Raw genomic sequence first — 16,996 nt, 5'->3', positions numbered from 1 at the left:
TAAAATTATAACAAATTATAAAAAGAATTGTTCTTTAGTGCAGTTAATATTTTAAATATTTCAAATTTGGATGTTAGCAAATCTTTTGATATTGGCCTTCATGTGTTTGATGTGTTTGATTACTGCCTTCTATACATTTGATATGTTTCTTAACTGAGATATAATTGGCTTATAACCTTGTCTTCTTTTAAACAAAATATTATGTAGAATTCTAATATTTAAATAATTAAAAATCTATTTTGTTGTCATTAATAAATTGGACAAGATTAAATTATTAGCCATTTGTGAGAAAAATTAAGCAATGAGATTATAGATAACAATTATAATTTTTTATTTGATGCAATTTCTAATTATTTCTGTATTTTATTTTGATTATTGAAGACAATTTCCTTACTAACATGTAACCAAAATAAAATACAGAAATATCTGAAAACTGCATCAAATATAGTCTAAGATTTTCCCAAAAAAACTGTGAATTCTGAAGTGAAAGCTAACATATTACTTGTCTCTCATATTTCTAATGATTCTTTGAGCATGTAAAAAAATATATATATCCTATATTTCTAAGTGAAATTTGAATCAAGTATTTGCAAAATCCTTGAAGTCTTTCTGGAAAACAGTTTGAAAAACACAGTATTGAAAAACACAGTTTGAAAGTCACAGTATTGGGCCAAGTAGAAGTAAATCTGAGGTCCTAGCTGAGATTCAACCATTTAGTAGCTTTGTGGCCCAGGTCTGTTTTATCAAGTGTAGGAATGTCCTTCCTCTCTCATGGAACTGCTAGGAGATTTAAGTTGAGTAATAAAATAAATATAGAGCTTATAAACTCCAGAGTGCTATATTAAATTATGGTATCATCATCTCATGTTTTAATCAATTACATTCAAATTTTTCTTTGACCTTGGCCTGGCTCTTTGTCTAGGCTCCACTATTATTAACTTTAGCTCTGGATTTCTCTCTGACCTTCGTTTGCCTCTAAGCAGATTCTATTCCAACCCTGGTCCCCTCTTGTCACTCCTGTGTGCTCCCATACTGCCCAGCTGTCTTGCCTTTATAACCCCAGGTTAAAATTTTAGGGGATTTGCCATAAAAAGATTTAAGACTGAAAAGAAAGGACAAAATGTAGTAAATTTGTACCATTAATATAGTATATTTTCAATTTAATTTTTGTTATGAACATTTTCAAACATACATAAAAGTAGAGAGACTAGTATAATGGTTTCCCACCATACCCATCACACAGCTTCAGTGTCTGTCAAAATTTTGTCATCCACTTCCACTTTTCCATGCTACAGTATCTCTAAGCAAATCCCAGAAATCCTTTTATTCTAGTTTCAGTATATATACCTAATAATCTTATTAAAAAGTCTAATAAAATTAGTAATAATTCTCTAAGACCATTTCGATCCGTATTCCATTTGCCCTAATTATCTCAAAGTTTTTTTTTAAACAGTTGTTTTATTCAAGTCAAGAACCAAACAAGGTTCAATTATTGCATTTGGGTTATATGTCCCTTTAAGACTTGTAAAGTATAAAATAGTTCTCCCTGCTTAAAAAAAATTTTTTTTTTCGGGGCACCTGGGTGGCTCAGTCAGTTAAGCATCCAACTCTTGATTTTGGCTCAGGTCATGATCTCATGGTCATGGAATCGAGCCCTGCGTCGGCCTCCATGCTGAGTATGGAGCCTGCTTAAGATTCTTTCTCTTTCTCTGCCCCTCTCCCCCAGTCATGTTCACTCACTCTCACTTTCTCTCTCTAAAATAAAATTAAATTTAAATTAAATTAAATAAAAGTTAAATAAAGTAAATAAAAATAAAATAAGGTAAAATAAATTGTTATCAAGGCATGACATATACACGGTAAAGTAGCCAAATCATAAAGGTATAACTTAAGTGATGAGAGAAAATACACACACACATTCACATACACATTCTTGTAACCACCACCTAGATAACATAAATAATTCCCTTCCTTTGATAATGCTAGTTACTTGTTAAATGATATAATATTCAGGAAGAATGTTTTAATCTCCTTGTGCAGGTTTAAACTTGTTTTATAAAATAGTAATTCCCAGCAGACTAAGCTGTTTTAACTATTTTTTAAATGCTGAAAATACTATGGAAATGCTATATTCCATTAGCATAGCTAATATGTAGGTTAACTAACGTAGTTACTATGAACTAACCAACATAATGTCAACATTTCTTTGATTTTGAAATTTTGTAAACATGAGTTACCTTCTAAGAATCGGAAGTATTAGCTAGCAATTATAGATGTCATTTATTAATAAAAATACAAAGCAAAGTTATTAAGTAAATGCAAGTTGTTCTGAGGATAAAACTTCTTAGAATATGGGATCGCTGGCCAGAAAAAAATAGTAAGATTGGAACTATTGCCATAGAACCATAGAATTTTATTTTATTTATATTTTTTAATGTTTATTTATTTTTGAGAGAGACACAGAGTGCGAGTAGGGGAGGGGCAGAGAGAGAGGGAGACACAGAATCAGAAGCAGGTTCCAGGTTCTGAGCTGTCAGCACAGAGCCTGATATGGGGCTCGAACTCAAGAACGGTGAGATCAGACCTGAGCTGAAGTCGGACACTTAAATGACTAAGCCATCCAGATGCCCCTAGAACCATAGAATTTTAGATTTGGAATCTATCTTAGAGATAATTTGGGCTAGCTCCTCTCCCCCATTAAATAGATGAGATAAGATATGTAGTTATTACAATCTTTCCTCAGAACACAAAGTAGGTAATGGTTTTTTTTTACATATTATGCATTGATATTTGAAAATCATCTTTAATTTCTGATTGGAACTTTTTTATATCAGATAGAAAATGAATTTTTCAGATGATACCTGCCTGCCAATATGCACATCTGTTTGGGCACCATTGCCATATTTTTCTGCATGTAGTGTTTGCATGTTTTATTGTCATTTGCCACTATTAAAAAAATCAGTGAAAAACTGATAAATGAAGATACTGCTACTAGTGATGAAAAGTATAGATGCCATGAATACAATCTGATTGAGATCATAGTGGAAATCATCAGGCATGCTAAATGTGGACTATTGTTGGCTCCAACTGAACATTTGGTGCAAAATCAACTACATATTTGTGTTCAACTTGGAAGGAAGAGAACAAAACTAAAGAAATAAAATGCTTGGAAATAGCTTGTCAAAGTTATGACTAACATTAATTTAAAATATAATTAGGGATTAAAAATATTTATAACTCTATGAGAAAATCCATGTTCCACTTTCATTTATTTGATTTTTGAACCTGTTTTCTGGAAGTCTATGCATTAAAGTAGAAACTGTATCAGTTGGAGAATGTCTTTTACGTTATTATAGTAAATACATTTATTTATTTTTTTATTCATTTTGAGAGAGAGAGAGAGAGAGCAAGTGGGGAGGGCCATTGAGAGAGGGGGAGAGAGAGAGAGAGAGAGAGAAAGAGAGAGAGGATCCCAAGTAGGCTCTGTGCCTTCAGTGCAGAGTCCAATGCAGAGCTTGGACCCACAAACAGGGTGATCATGACCTGAGCTGAAATCAAGAGTTGGATGCTTAACCGACTGAGCCACACAGGTACCCCTACAGTAAATACGTCTTTAAATTGCTTTTGTCCAGTTTGCAAGTTCCCAGGTAGTATATGACTTTGAAATCATACTAGTGTACGTTTTATTTCAATTTTAAGAATTCTACAGTCACTATTTAGGTGTAGTAAAAAGTTAGTTCATTTCTCCCGAGTGTACGTATTTTATATCTTCTGGAATATGAAACTTACTGGATCCTAAGATAGACCATTTCTTCTAATTTTCCCCACAACTTCCATGGCAAGTATTCTCTAACACAGAATCGTACTCTCCCCTCCAGCCTCCACCTGCCTCAACAACATGGTACCTTTGTTGCCCCTTGCATTCCTAGGCCGATGGGCCAACAAGCTCTGTCCCTAAGAATTAGGAAAATGCCAGCAAAAGTAGTTATGATAATGTTATGGCATATGCAATTTCACAAATTCCGACAGAAAATTATATCGGGGCAGTGTTGTAACAATAGCAAAGAAAAGGTCTATTTTGGAGTTCTGTAAAGAGGGGAAACTGTCCGTGTCTCCTCTTCTTAGAGGTGGGACATCTTAGAGAAACTTTCAGTAAACTTCATAGAAAAACTTTCACGATAGCCTCACTTTAATATTTCAACAAGTTCTGTAAAAATGCTATGCATGAACAAAGAGGACAAACCTTGAGGTGGAGCACATGAATGCATCTCTAATAAATAGTAAGCTAGAGTCTCTGGAGAATTGTGATTTTAAAAAGCCAACAGAGGGGCGCCTGGGTGGCTCAGTCGGTTAAGTGTCCGACTTCAGCTCAGGTCATGATCTCACGGTTCATGGGTTCAAGCCCCGCGTTGGGCTCGGTGCTGCCAGCTCAGAGCCTGGACCCTGCTTTGGATTCCGTGTCTCCCTCTCGCGGTGCTCCTCCCCCACTCACACTCTGCCTCTCTCTCTCAAAAATAAATAAATAAACATTAAGAAAATAAACAATAAATAAAATTTAAAAATTTTTGAAAAAGCCAACAGAAAGGTTGAAGGTTAGGAAATACTACTTTTTGTCCGAGTGAAATCTAGAGATGGTTGCCAAAAAACAACAAAGAAAATAAAAATTGTTAAATTGTTAGGAATAATTCATTTATTTCTTAGATAATAAATGTGAACGTTTGGAGTGTGTGTGTATACACTCTATCTATTGAATGGCTTGATTTCATAACACTTAAATATCTGGAAACTTAATCATTATATCACTCACATACCAGAGAAAATTGTGAGTATAATAGAAAAAAATAATTGCTGGAACCTGCTTATTTTTTCCTTCAAATTCCTAAACTGTATCCATAATAAAGAGAAATATAATTGTTTTAAAATAATTCTGATTTTGTTTTCAGACTCACTAAGCCCATGCTACACAAAGCTGGTCACATACCATTCTGTTGGATTGTTTCAACTCCAGCCCCAAAGACTTTTGAAAGACAGATTTTTGTCAGTGTTGGGGTTTCAGATTATTTTTTCTCCTAATCTATTTCTATTGCAAAGAAACCAAATTTATGTAAAAGGAACAAGTAAAGCATATATTGTTGACACTAACAAAATCTAAATTAAATTAGTCTTGCCTATGACTATACTGGTCACCTTAAGGGAATAGATTTCCAGAGAATATAACTCAATTCAAGCGTCAGGTTGGTTACACAATCTCTTTCCTCTTTAGGAACAATATACTTTCAGGATACCCAGATAATGAACATTAGAGTGACAGTGACAACTTTAAGTGACAAATTTATCCTTGTTTTTTCAACATTGCAAGTTCTGTTATGAAAATATATAAGATGCCGGAGATAATGCTTTAAATTTCTAGATGGAATCTACAAATGCTCCTCTCAAGAATTTAATTTAAATATTTGAGAAGGACTTATTATAACCTTAAAAGGACTGTTAGTTAAATTATATAGAGCAAAGTTTATTCATGTACATTTCCATTTATCACTTAGAATGTCTTGAACTTCTATAGTACGTGTTACACAGCAGATAGAGTATGGGCTTTTTATACAAATGGTCCCTATATTTTGACCTAATTGTGCTTGTTTTAGGTATAGTTTACCTAATTGTGCTTGTTTTTAAAATGTTTGTCAATCAAACCAAATCAGCCTACTGGGTTTACTGAATTTCACCATTTCTTTTCCTCAAAGGATCCTATGTGAAACTGTAAAGGACTTTGTTGCCAAAGTAGAGAAGGCATACGAAAAAACGTTGGAAAATGCTGTTGCAGCTGATGCTGTGGCCAATAAAGTAAGCAGGTCACCTTTAGAGCATGAAAGTTTTGACTAACAATGCTGGCATTGAACGGTGTTTTACAGCTAGATTGATTAAGTGGCTTTCTTACCAAAACATCTTAAATCAAGAGAAAAAGTCCTTTTGAATCAGATGTAAGGGATTAAAACATTCTATTTTATGGTTATCTGGTAGGAAAACTGCATTACTGAAGACCATCTGACAACACGAATTTTATAACTCAACTCCCTTTTCCCACTGATTGACATCTTGAAGGAGAAATGCACAGTAGTTGGGTCACAGGTGGGAGATGCAGAGCCACTGGTGTTCCAGTGCAGAGAGAGGAATGGCTTTCCATTTCCAGGCAAACTGGGTGTCAGGCTCTGTCCGTCCATCTTAGCGCCATTCCTTAAGTTCCCCAGACAGTATGGCCCTTGGTCCCTTTCAGGGTTCTGTTTCTTGCTTTGCCTTTTTCTTTATAGATTTTTTCCCCCTTTATGAGCTTTCTGAGGCTAACATAAGAAACTTAAAAGCTACTCTCTTTACTCTCATATGTTCATGACAGGGAGTTCTTACGAAAGGTTCTTGGGCTTGAAAAGGAATGGTCTCCTCCAGATTCATGCTGTCGATGGTGGTTTAACTGAGTGAAAGGAAAAGAATATAGAAGTAAACATACATTTGACATTTTCAGCCTCTTTTCTTCTTGTTTTTCTACTCTGTGGAGAGCTTCAGAAAGGCCTCTGTAGCCACACTTTTTTCTGTTAACTATTTCCACTGTAACCTTGTGTTAGCATGACATCAAAGGCCAATAAATGGGGGCGGAACGAACTGGAACTTGTGTGGAATAAAAGGTAAATTAGGCAGTCACATCAACAGCTTCCGTCCTAAATATTTCTTTACCCATAGTCATTCAAGAGAAGCAGACAGAAACAAGGTCCGAGAGCTGGTTTTTCTTTCTCCATCTTCTTTTACTTCTTTATCATTGTGCATTTTCCTTTTTTGCTCTTTTTTTGAGCCATTAATCCCTTAGGTGCCCTTCACTCCTTTTAAAACCAAAGCTTTGAAGGAGAGCTTACCAAGGCTCAGCCAGACCTGCAATTTGTGATGCTCAAAACAGTACCATACATTGATTACTTTAAAAAGTTTATGCAATATTCTGTATAATGCATACATTTTCTGTGTAACGTGTAAATTTTCTGTGTAATGTGTCACTTTAATGTGTTTGTTCTTTTAAGGAAAAACAACTATATAAAGATAATAGAGACTTTCTTTCAAGGGAAAATAGTTATATAAAGATGGTAGAATTGGAATATTCTGGACGTGCATGTAAAAATTCACATAATTGTACTTCTTTTAAAAATGATAGATTACTTAGTCCATAAACTATCTAAAGTATAATTTATAATAGATGGCCTGTTAATGGTAAATATTAATATAGGCATCTTTCCTCTAAAATCAGAAGCCATTCACTTAAATTATCATTTTCAATTCCCACCAAATGGAGATTCATTAGTGTATTTTTGTTTTCTTAGTGTTCAGTCCTAAATGAAAAGCTTGAACAACTGCTTCAAGCTTTGCACACAGATTCCCAGGCTGCCCCCGTTCTCCCAGGCATCAGCTCTCTCATTGTAGAAGAAGATACCGTGGAATCTTCCAGTGAAGAATCTTTGTGTGAAAACAAAGAACAACTCACCGATGACCCTGCAAAACCTTCCTCCCAGAAAGCTGTGAGACCAAACGAAATAATGTTGCGGGCAAACAGTTTAAAGAAAGCAGTGAGGCAAGTCATTGAAGAAGCCGGCAAAGGTACACATGAACGAAATTAGCTTTTGAAGAAGTTAGCAGCATTCTTATATTGCAAGCACAATGGAATTTTCACACTGGTCAGGCTATACACACATAGAAAATTTTCAGGCAAGACAGAAGATAGGGCCATTAGAATGAAATTTATCTCCTCTCTTGTTTTAGTAGTAAGGATGAGCATATTTATTGTTAAATGTGTTAAAGATGTTAAATAAAGTAACATCTCAGAGATAAAGTACACTGGAAATATTGAAAATTAAGTAATAATCATAAAATTTTAAATATCTTCTATGTCATTAGAATCTGTTGAGTTCTCAAAGAAAATCAAACCTGTAAACTACTTTGAAAATACTTTCTTAAATTTGTTTCCTGAATGTTTATATTGTTTTTTAAAGAGTTTGTAAAAGCTCCACCTATATTTTAATTTTTTGTATTAATATAATGTATATACCTCTCTTAGAATTTGAATAGTGGACTAAAGTTAACTTTAATTAAAAATTAATATTGAAATCCCTTTTATAGGTTATAACTTGTAGTTGGACTTGTATTTCATTCTCAAATTTTTTATTTTTTTCTTCTGGTAAAAATATAACTTTTACAATTTTAAATATTTAGTTGTATAATCTCTAGTACTTAGAGACATCACCCCAAACTTATCAACTAGCGTTAATTTGTGAATATGGAATTTCTTTTGGTTTATGTTTCATTTTCCTTTTTAAGCATACATTAATATTTATGGATTTTACTTTTACTTGTCCAAACATATTTCTCTCCTACTACTTAAAGTTCTGGATGACCAGAGTGTTCACCCTTGTGAACCAGTTAGCCAGTCATTCGAAAATGATAGCACAGAAACAGATGAATCTAAAGAAGAATCTAAAGATGATGGTGCAAAAGAGCCTTCAACTGGTAAGAAAACTAATTATTTTGGAATTCAATAAAGTGTAATTCTGCTTTTACTTTTCCAAAGGCTTATCGGTTTGTAATAAACTTTGTATTTTAATTTTAACAAGGCTTTTCAAAAGTTAAAGCTTAGATACTCGTGAATAGTAAAATAATAAAGGTAACATTTAGAGTATTGGCAAGTAGTCACATCCCTTTTTTATCAGATAATCTGGAGATCATCATAATAAACTAAGGATTCTGGGACCAACCATAGCTAAGTATCTTCATTTTCCTGAAGAAAAAAGGAAGAAACACCTAAATCAACAGATTTTAACCTGTTTTTAGCCTACAGATGCACTTGAGAATTCTGTGAAAGCAGTAGGTCCCACAGGCACGAAATTTGGCATTTCAGTAGTTTAGCGGTCCCTTGAATTCCACTGATCAGCTTGGATGGTTTGCTAATTTCCTATTGCTAAATTAATCTCTAAAATCACTGGACATCTAGTTACAACCCTATCTCTACTAAAATTATTTTTTCCAGGAAATTAATATGTAGTTGCCTTTTGAAGTTCAAAGATGAATTTATATTTTTAATATTTCAGATTGTATAAAGGAATAGCTGTTAATTTAGTAGAATAAAACAAAGTAGAAATTAAAGTATTAACGAAGCTGAGAAGTAATATGAAAGTAATCGCATAATACTAATGAAAAGTCAACACTATTAAATCAGAACTGCATTCATTAAGCTTTTGCTTTATTTTCATTACACATACACTTGGGCAGATTGCTTCATTTCTCTGTGGTTTCCTCGTTTGTGAAATGCGGATAATGACATGCCTACCTGTTGTGAAGGTTGAGGAAGTTAAGATATGTGGAGTGCCTAGAATAGAGTCAGGTACATAGTGCTCTGAAAGAGTGTTTGCAGTCATTATCACTATTACCAGTGCTATTCCTGCCACTGCCGTTGCTACTAATTACATTAACTTCCAAAGAATTCTCCTTAATTATATGTGAAACTCTTTGCAACTTTGAAATTAGACCTCACATGTCTGGCATGCAACCAATGCATACATATTCTACACCTTAGCCCTTGTAGACTTTACGTGTACCTATTTCAGCACACGACCCAACTCTATAACCTTAGACTGTAGGGACCTTAACAGTCCCTGTCGCAGCATATAATCCAATACAGGCATACTTTATAACCCTCTTGACAGATGGCCACTCACTTTCTTTTGTTTTTTTCTTAATATTGTATTTTTTTTTAAGTAATCTCTACACCCAGCGTGGGGCTTGAACTCATGACCTCAAGATCAAGAGTCCCAAGCTCTCCCATCTGAACCAGCCAGATGCCCCACCACTCACTTTCAATACATCCCATTCTTAACATCAGCTCTCAAGTGTTAGAAAGCTTTTCTCTATATTCACCTTTATGTTTTCTTCTTAAATATCTACCTATGATCACACTAATGGAGTTTTATGTGTGATAATGTTAATAGTAACAACTGCTGGCATTTGTGTGGTGCTTTATGGATAGCTTAAAAACAATTTCCTATACATTACCTCACAGTATTGAAGATAACTCTACCATGTGGCAGACCTTTGAAAACAGCTTTCATGGCATCATATCCTCTTCTACCCCTTATATCTTCTTTTCCATATTATCTCCTAATTCTTTTACCAATTTTCAACTTGATTTCAAACTTTTTTGTTTTTCTGGTTGCACTCAATTGGTCAATATGATGCCCCATTTTGAATGCAGCCCTCCAGATAATGGCACACTGCTAGCCATACACTACACATTCTGGGCAATTTTGATTTTCGAAGGCTTCCCTAAGAGTTCTTGTTATGGAGTGTTCTATAGTAATGCCATATAAGCCTGTTTTCCTCCTGTTTTGTGCAAGTGATTTTTTTAAAATCTAATTATAGTAGTTTATGCTCATCCCTGTGAACTTTTATCTTTTCAATTTGGATCTGCCATTACATCCTGTCAAAATCTTTGGAAGCTTCATTGTATCGTCTCAAATTTACTTCATCTAGAATTTAATAAGCTGACTTGTATGTTTTCATCCCTTAACGAAGTTGACTTAAGCAGGACTGCAAATGGCATTCTTACAATATGCTGCATGGCAATTTTCCCTAAGATAAGGAAGGCTCTCTTGGGACGATTGGTTTTTCAGCACTCACTGTAAAACGGTAGCTGGTTTTCCAATCAGCTACCACCCCATCTTACTATAGTCTCATGAACTGAGCACTTGCATTGTAGTCTGCAAAGAAAACTGAAACATATGGGTATGCAACTATAGATATTGATATTGAAATAGACATAAATTTATACAAGTCTTTAATGTTGCAATATTTGATTTTATTTTCTAGCTAGGAATCCAACTTAGTGGGAGTCAGTAGCAATTGAAGCATTTCAATTGAAGCAATTGAAAAATTTCTGTATTAAATAATCATTATTTTTTTAAGAACATTCATTATATTATTAAATTATGCAATAATTCATATGCCTGAAATGTATAATACAGTATGTTACTATGATCAATGAGATGTTATGTTTAAGAAAAACCATGAAACAGTAATTTAGTTACCTGCAATATTACATCAATCTTAGTCACTAAGATGCTGTCTGCTTTTGATCAGAGATGAATATCAAAAGATTGTTTTTATTAGAAATTAGCCCCAGGTCTCACATCTGTCCAAAAAAAAGAAAACAGTGAGCTGTTCTGCTAGTTTTCTTTAGTACAACTGGACTGCTTTTGAAGAGACAGAAGAGAGTGTAAGATTAATATGGTTAGTTTGTAATTAGTCTAAGGGAGAGTAAAGATAATTAAATTTTCAAGTATTTTTAAATTGAGTTTGAGGATTACTGGTTTTTTTAAAACACCTGCCAATAGCTCCTAATTGAGTTAAAGATCCTATTTGCTCTCCATTAAAAATTACCCCAGTTTAGACAGAATTAAATCTCCTTTTTTGTTGTTTTCTTTGAGAAAAATTCTGGTTTGGTATAACTTTTTAAATGTATTGAGCATTTACAAGAATATGATAGAACCGTTCTGGGTGAATCATTGTTATAAATTTATAATTAATTGAGAAGTGCAGGAAACATATGTTGGTTTCGTTTGAAAAAAAATACCATCTTCCTTTCATGTATAGAAGACGATGTTAACTCATGTTTCACACATTAGCTGTAGGAACTACGTTAATTAATTCTGATCATTCACTCAACATTTATGACAAAAAGAATGCATTGGTAGTATACATTATAACACATATGTTCCATTTGCAAAAATCATCAGGCTTCAAAATTTCTTTTTATCTTTGTTTATATACATATAATTTATTGTCAAGTTAGCTAACATACAGTGTGTATACAGTGTGCTCCTGGTCTTGGGGGTAGATTCCCATGATTCATCACCTACATAAAACACCATATGGGTTGGTCACATTCATATTATGAGTATTACTGGGCTTTAATTATGGTAGGCGTCTATGTTCTACTGATCTCCATCTGTTTGAAATGAGTGATCAAGACCCATGGCAGAATCCCTCCGTTCAGTAAATCTCAAGAAAGTGAAAACAATGGGAAAAGAATAGGTAAATGCAATGTAGTATTTTCAGTTCTGCTAATTGATTTCATCATGCATTAAACTATCTTATGTCCTGAATTTATAAGGACTTGCTTACTTTAATAGCTTTATCATTATCTTTTTTATAATTGGGACTTTTTGCCAACAGTTAAAACTGCACCTGCACCTCGGTCTCCAGATGGCCGGGCAAGTCGTTCCCAAACTGACTCTGGCCCTGGTCCAGCTGTGGCAACCAGCAAAGAAAACCTGCCTGTGCTCAACACCAGAATAATCTGCCCAGGTAGGATAGATTCTGAAACATGGTATTTTTTTAAGTATTTCTGTGAAAATGTATTAAGTATTCACTTCCATGAATTGAAATGTGGTCTGAAAGATAAATGTCCCTTTGAGAGAATGTTCTTGGCACTCTTATCAACCAGACTCTAGATCCTTAGACTTGTGTGTGTGTGTGTGTGTGTGTGTAAGAATTACCTTGGAAGTATTAAAATATATGTTTTGGGGCCCTGTCCTGAGAAATTTTATCTAGAATAGAGCTCAAGAATCTGCATTTATTAAGCACCTTGGGTAAATCTAATCCTATGTTCTACTACCTCTTAAGTATCTCCACAGCTTTCCTTTTAGTTGTAAGCCACAGGTCTCTCTGTAGTCATTTTTAGACTACTAATATTGCTTCGTTTTGGAACATCTGAGGCATCTATGCCAGCTCTGATGAGATGAATTTACCTCGGGATTCAGTCAGTGCTAGTGAAAACCAAAGAACTTGTACAGCAGGGAAGGAGGAAAATAGAGATGTCTCAGATGTCTCCTTAAGTTCCAGTTGTTTGACCTAGTGAGAACTGTCAAGATTTATTCCAGGGTAGATTGGATCCCAAATTACACCCTTAAAGTCAGTCTCTCCTACATGCTCTTTTAAAAGGTGAATTGCAATTCAAAAATAATAATAGTTGGAGACTTTAGTATCCCACTCTCAGTAGTGAATAGAACAACTAGAGAGAGATCAACAAGGAAATAGAAGAACCGAAAAACACATAAAACAAGTAGACCTAACAAATGTCTGCAATGCACTCCACATAACAGCCACAGAATGCACATTGTCTAGTGCATACAGAACATTCTCCAGGATAGACCATATATGAAGCCATAAAACAACTTTCAATAAATTTAGAAAGATTGAAATATTATACAAAGGATGATCTTTGGCCACAATGGAATGAAATTAGACATCCATAACAGATGGAAATTTTGGGAATGTGGCAATATGTGGGTTAAAGAAAAAAAAATCATAAGAAAAATTTTGAAATCCTTTGATATGAATGAAAACAAAAATACACCATACCAAAACTTACTTGATGTAGTTAAAGAAGTGTTTGGAGGGAAATTTATAGCTGTAAAGGCCTATATTAAAGAGGTAGAAAGATCTCAAAACCTAACTCTCCACCTTAATAAACTGGAAAAAGAAAAGCAAACATACTGAAAGCAATCACTAGGAAGGAAGTAAGAAATATTGGAGTGTAAATAAATGACAAAGAGAATACAAAACAATACAGAAAATCAATGAAACCAGAAGTTGGTTCTGTGAACAGTTTAACAAAATTGACAAGTCTTTATCTAGAGTGACCAAGGAAATAAAAGAAGATTCAAATTACTGAAATCAGGAATAAAAGAGGAAAGATATCACTAACAACCTTACAGAAATAGAAAGGATTATAAATAAGGGAAAGCTATCAACGTTACATGGCAATAAATTAGATAACTTCAATGAAATGGACAAACTCCTAGAAGCATGCAAACTACTAAAACTGCGTCGTAGACTCTGGGTCTGGAGTTCTTTCTTGTCTAGCAAGAAAGTGGGATGCAGAATTAAAAATGCGAAAGAGAAGCTGATGTCCAGGAGAAGACAAGAGCCCCGAGTAAGGGTCCTTGTTCTGTTTTTATTAGGATCAGAAGGCTTACAAACGTGGTGATGGGTGTGCACAAAGAGACAGTGAAATCGTGAACATTAACTCATGGGCGTGAGGGAAAGGGGGTTTTGAAGATATGCGGGGGGTTAGGGATTTGGTTTAATACAAAACAAAATCCTGGTGCTGGGCATAAGGTTGTTTATAGCAGACCTGAGGCACCACCTCTGTTTACCTAAACTGGTCTAGGGGACAAGAAAGACAGAGCATGCTACCTCAGGGTCAACAAGGCACCTTTCTTTTGCTAATTATCTCCCCTCTGGGCACCTTTGCCCTGCTTCAGTCTCCAGCCTTATTTACCTGTTTACCTAATTTGGTCCTTCCTTCCTGCGAAAGCAGCTTTCTGCTATTGTAAGTACTAAATTGGGGGTTGTTTCCACCCTGAATACCTAATCTTGTTTACCTCATATACATTTGTCCTATACTGGGGCCTTTGTCCCACCTTATCTATACTGAGGCCTGTGCCCAGGCCTTACCTATACTGGGGCTTTTGCCCCGCCCTATCTATACTGGGGCCTTTGCTCCACCTTATCTAATCTTACTTACCTAATCTTGTTTACCCAAACTTGGGTGTGAACATCCCATGACTTTCTAATTCTTTATGCCTCGTTAACCCATTGGCAGAGGCTCAGAAAATTCCTAAGCTTATTCCCACAAAACCAATTCAAGAATAGAAAATCTAACTAGACCTATAACAAAACTTCTTACAAAGAAAAGGCCAGGTCCAAATCACTTCACTAATGAACTCTGCCAAGTGTTTAAAGAATTAATATCAGCAGTTCACAAACTCTTGCAAAAACTAAACGAGGAAGGAACATTTTCCACCTCATTCTTTGAGGCCAGTGTTACCCTGGTACCAAACCAAAGATGTTCAAGTCACTAACCATCAGGGAAATGCAGATTAAGAACCATAATGAGCTGTCACCTCACACTACTCAGGATGGCTATTATCAAAAAACAAACAAACAAAAAAAATCAAAAGACAACAAGTGTTGGGGAGGATGTGAGGTGCCTGGATGGCTCAGTTAAGTGTCCAGCTCTTGATCTCAGCTCAGGTAATGATCTCACAGCTTGTGGGATCAAGCCCCGTATTGGGCTCTGTGCTGACAGCTCAGAGCCTGGAGCCTGCTCCGGATTCTGTGTCTCCCTTTCTCTCTGCTCCTCCCCTGCTTGCTCTCTCTCTCTCTCTCTCTCTCTCTCAAAAATAAACATTAAGAATTTTTTTTAAAAAAACTAAAATTAAGACTACCATATGATCCAGCAATCCCACTCTGGGAATTTATCAAAAGAATTGAAATCAGAATTTTGAGGAGATATTAGCACTCCCATGTTTATTGTAGCACTATTCACTACATCCAAGACGTGAAAGCAACCTAAATGTCCACTGAGTGATGAATGGATAAAGAACACATGGTATATACATACAATGGAATATTGTTCAGTTTAAAAAAAAAAAAAATCTGTAATCTGTCATAATGTGAATGGACCTGGAGGAAATTATGCTAAGTGAAATAATTCAGTCACAACATTACAAGTACTACATGATTCACTTCCATGAAGTATCTAAAACAGTCAAAACCATAAAATCAAAGAGTGGAATGGTGGTTGCCAACAACTAGAAGTAAGAGGAAATGGGGAGTTGCCAGTCAAGCTGCATAAAATTTCAGTTAAGCAAGGTGAGTAAGTTCTCAAGATCTGGTGTCCAAAATTGTACCTAGAGTTAACAATACTGCCTTGTACACTTAAAAATTTGTTAAGAGGGTAGGTCTCATAGTCAGTGTTCTTACCACAATAATATAAAGTAAAAAGTTAAGGACGCCTGTGTGGCTCGGTCGGTTAAGCGTCCAGCTGTTGATTTCAGCTCAGGTCACGATCTCACAGTTGTGAGATTGAGCCCTGCATCAGGCTCCATGCTGAGCTTAAGATTCTCTTTCCCTCTGCCCCTCCCCGTTTACACATGTGCTCACTCTCTCAAAAAAAATAAATAAAAATTAGAAAAAAAGTTAAAAACAAAACAAAAAAAGAGCTATCCCTGAGTCCTGGGCTCACCTGACTGAGTCATTCTCCTTTTCTAATGGTTGGTTGGTAAGCCCTCATCTTTGGTCTACCTCTTTAATGATCTTCAAATAAATTCATTTTACCTTTTGCTCAGCTTTTCAGTTTTCCCTCAAAGTAAGGAGGGGTAGTTGGTCTGATGAACTGACAATATGCCATCATCAAAATGATACATTGATTTTTAGTTTTTGCAGATTCTGGGTTGTTGTGGCTTTCCATGAAACTTTCTCCTCTCATAAATCAAAAAGGATAAATGAAAAGGAAGAAAGAAAGAAGACAATCCATAGGATAAAGGAAAATATTTGTAAATAGTATATGTGATAAGGGACTAGTATTCAAAATATATAAAGAGCTCTTAAAATTCAACAGTAAAGACAAATACTTCAATTTAAAAATGGGCAAAGGATCTCTTGCAAAAAGATATTCAAGTGGCCAATAAACACATGGAAAGATGCTCATCTTCATTAGTCATCAGGGTAATGCAAATCAAAACCACATTGAGATACCACTTCACTTTACTGGGATGGCTATGATCAAAAAAGACAGATAATAACAAATATTGGCAAGGATGTGGAAAAATTGGAACTTTTATACTTTGTTGGTTAGCATATGAAATGGTGCAGCCATTTTGCAAAAACAGTTGAGCAGTTCCTCAAAGAATTAAACAGAGTTAACATATAACCCAAAAACCCACTACTAGGTATACACCCATGAGAAGTGAAAATACACGTCTACACAAAAACTTGTACGTTACTGTTTATAGCAACATTACTCATAATAGCCAAATAGAAGAAACAACCCAAATAATCATCAATTGATGAATGGAAAAACAAAATGTATAATATCCATACAGTGGACTATTAGTCATCCATTAAAAAG

General features: G+C 35.0%; 1 protein-coding gene across 3 annotated transcripts in view; it reads left to right on the top strand.

Moving 5' to 3' along the window:
* The window catches only part of DGKH (diacylglycerol kinase eta), a 163,343-nt gene that overhangs the window by 121,966 nt on the left and 24,381 nt on the right, over nucleotides 1-16,996 (top strand). For all 3 annotated transcript variants that reach the window (XM_042926959.1, XM_042926979.1, XM_042926969.1), the window contains 4 exons: nucleotides 5,742-5,841; nucleotides 7,356-7,629; nucleotides 8,413-8,535; nucleotides 12,253-12,384. In XM_042926959.1, coding sequence (XP_042782893.1) covers nucleotides 5,742-5,841; nucleotides 7,356-7,629; nucleotides 8,413-8,535; nucleotides 12,253-12,384 — 629 coding nt within the window. The remainder of the gene's footprint in view (nucleotides 1-5,741; nucleotides 5,842-7,355; nucleotides 7,630-8,412; nucleotides 8,536-12,252; nucleotides 12,385-16,996) is intronic.

Source organism: Panthera leo, chromosome A1 (assembly GCF_018350215.1).
Source record: "Panthera leo isolate Ple1 chromosome A1, P.leo_Ple1_pat1.1, whole genome shotgun sequence".
Lineage (NCBI taxonomy): Eukaryota > Metazoa > Chordata > Mammalia > Carnivora > Felidae > Panthera > Panthera leo.
The sequence above is the reverse complement of the archived record's forward strand: the minus strand, read 5'-3'. Positions and strand labels throughout refer to the sequence as shown.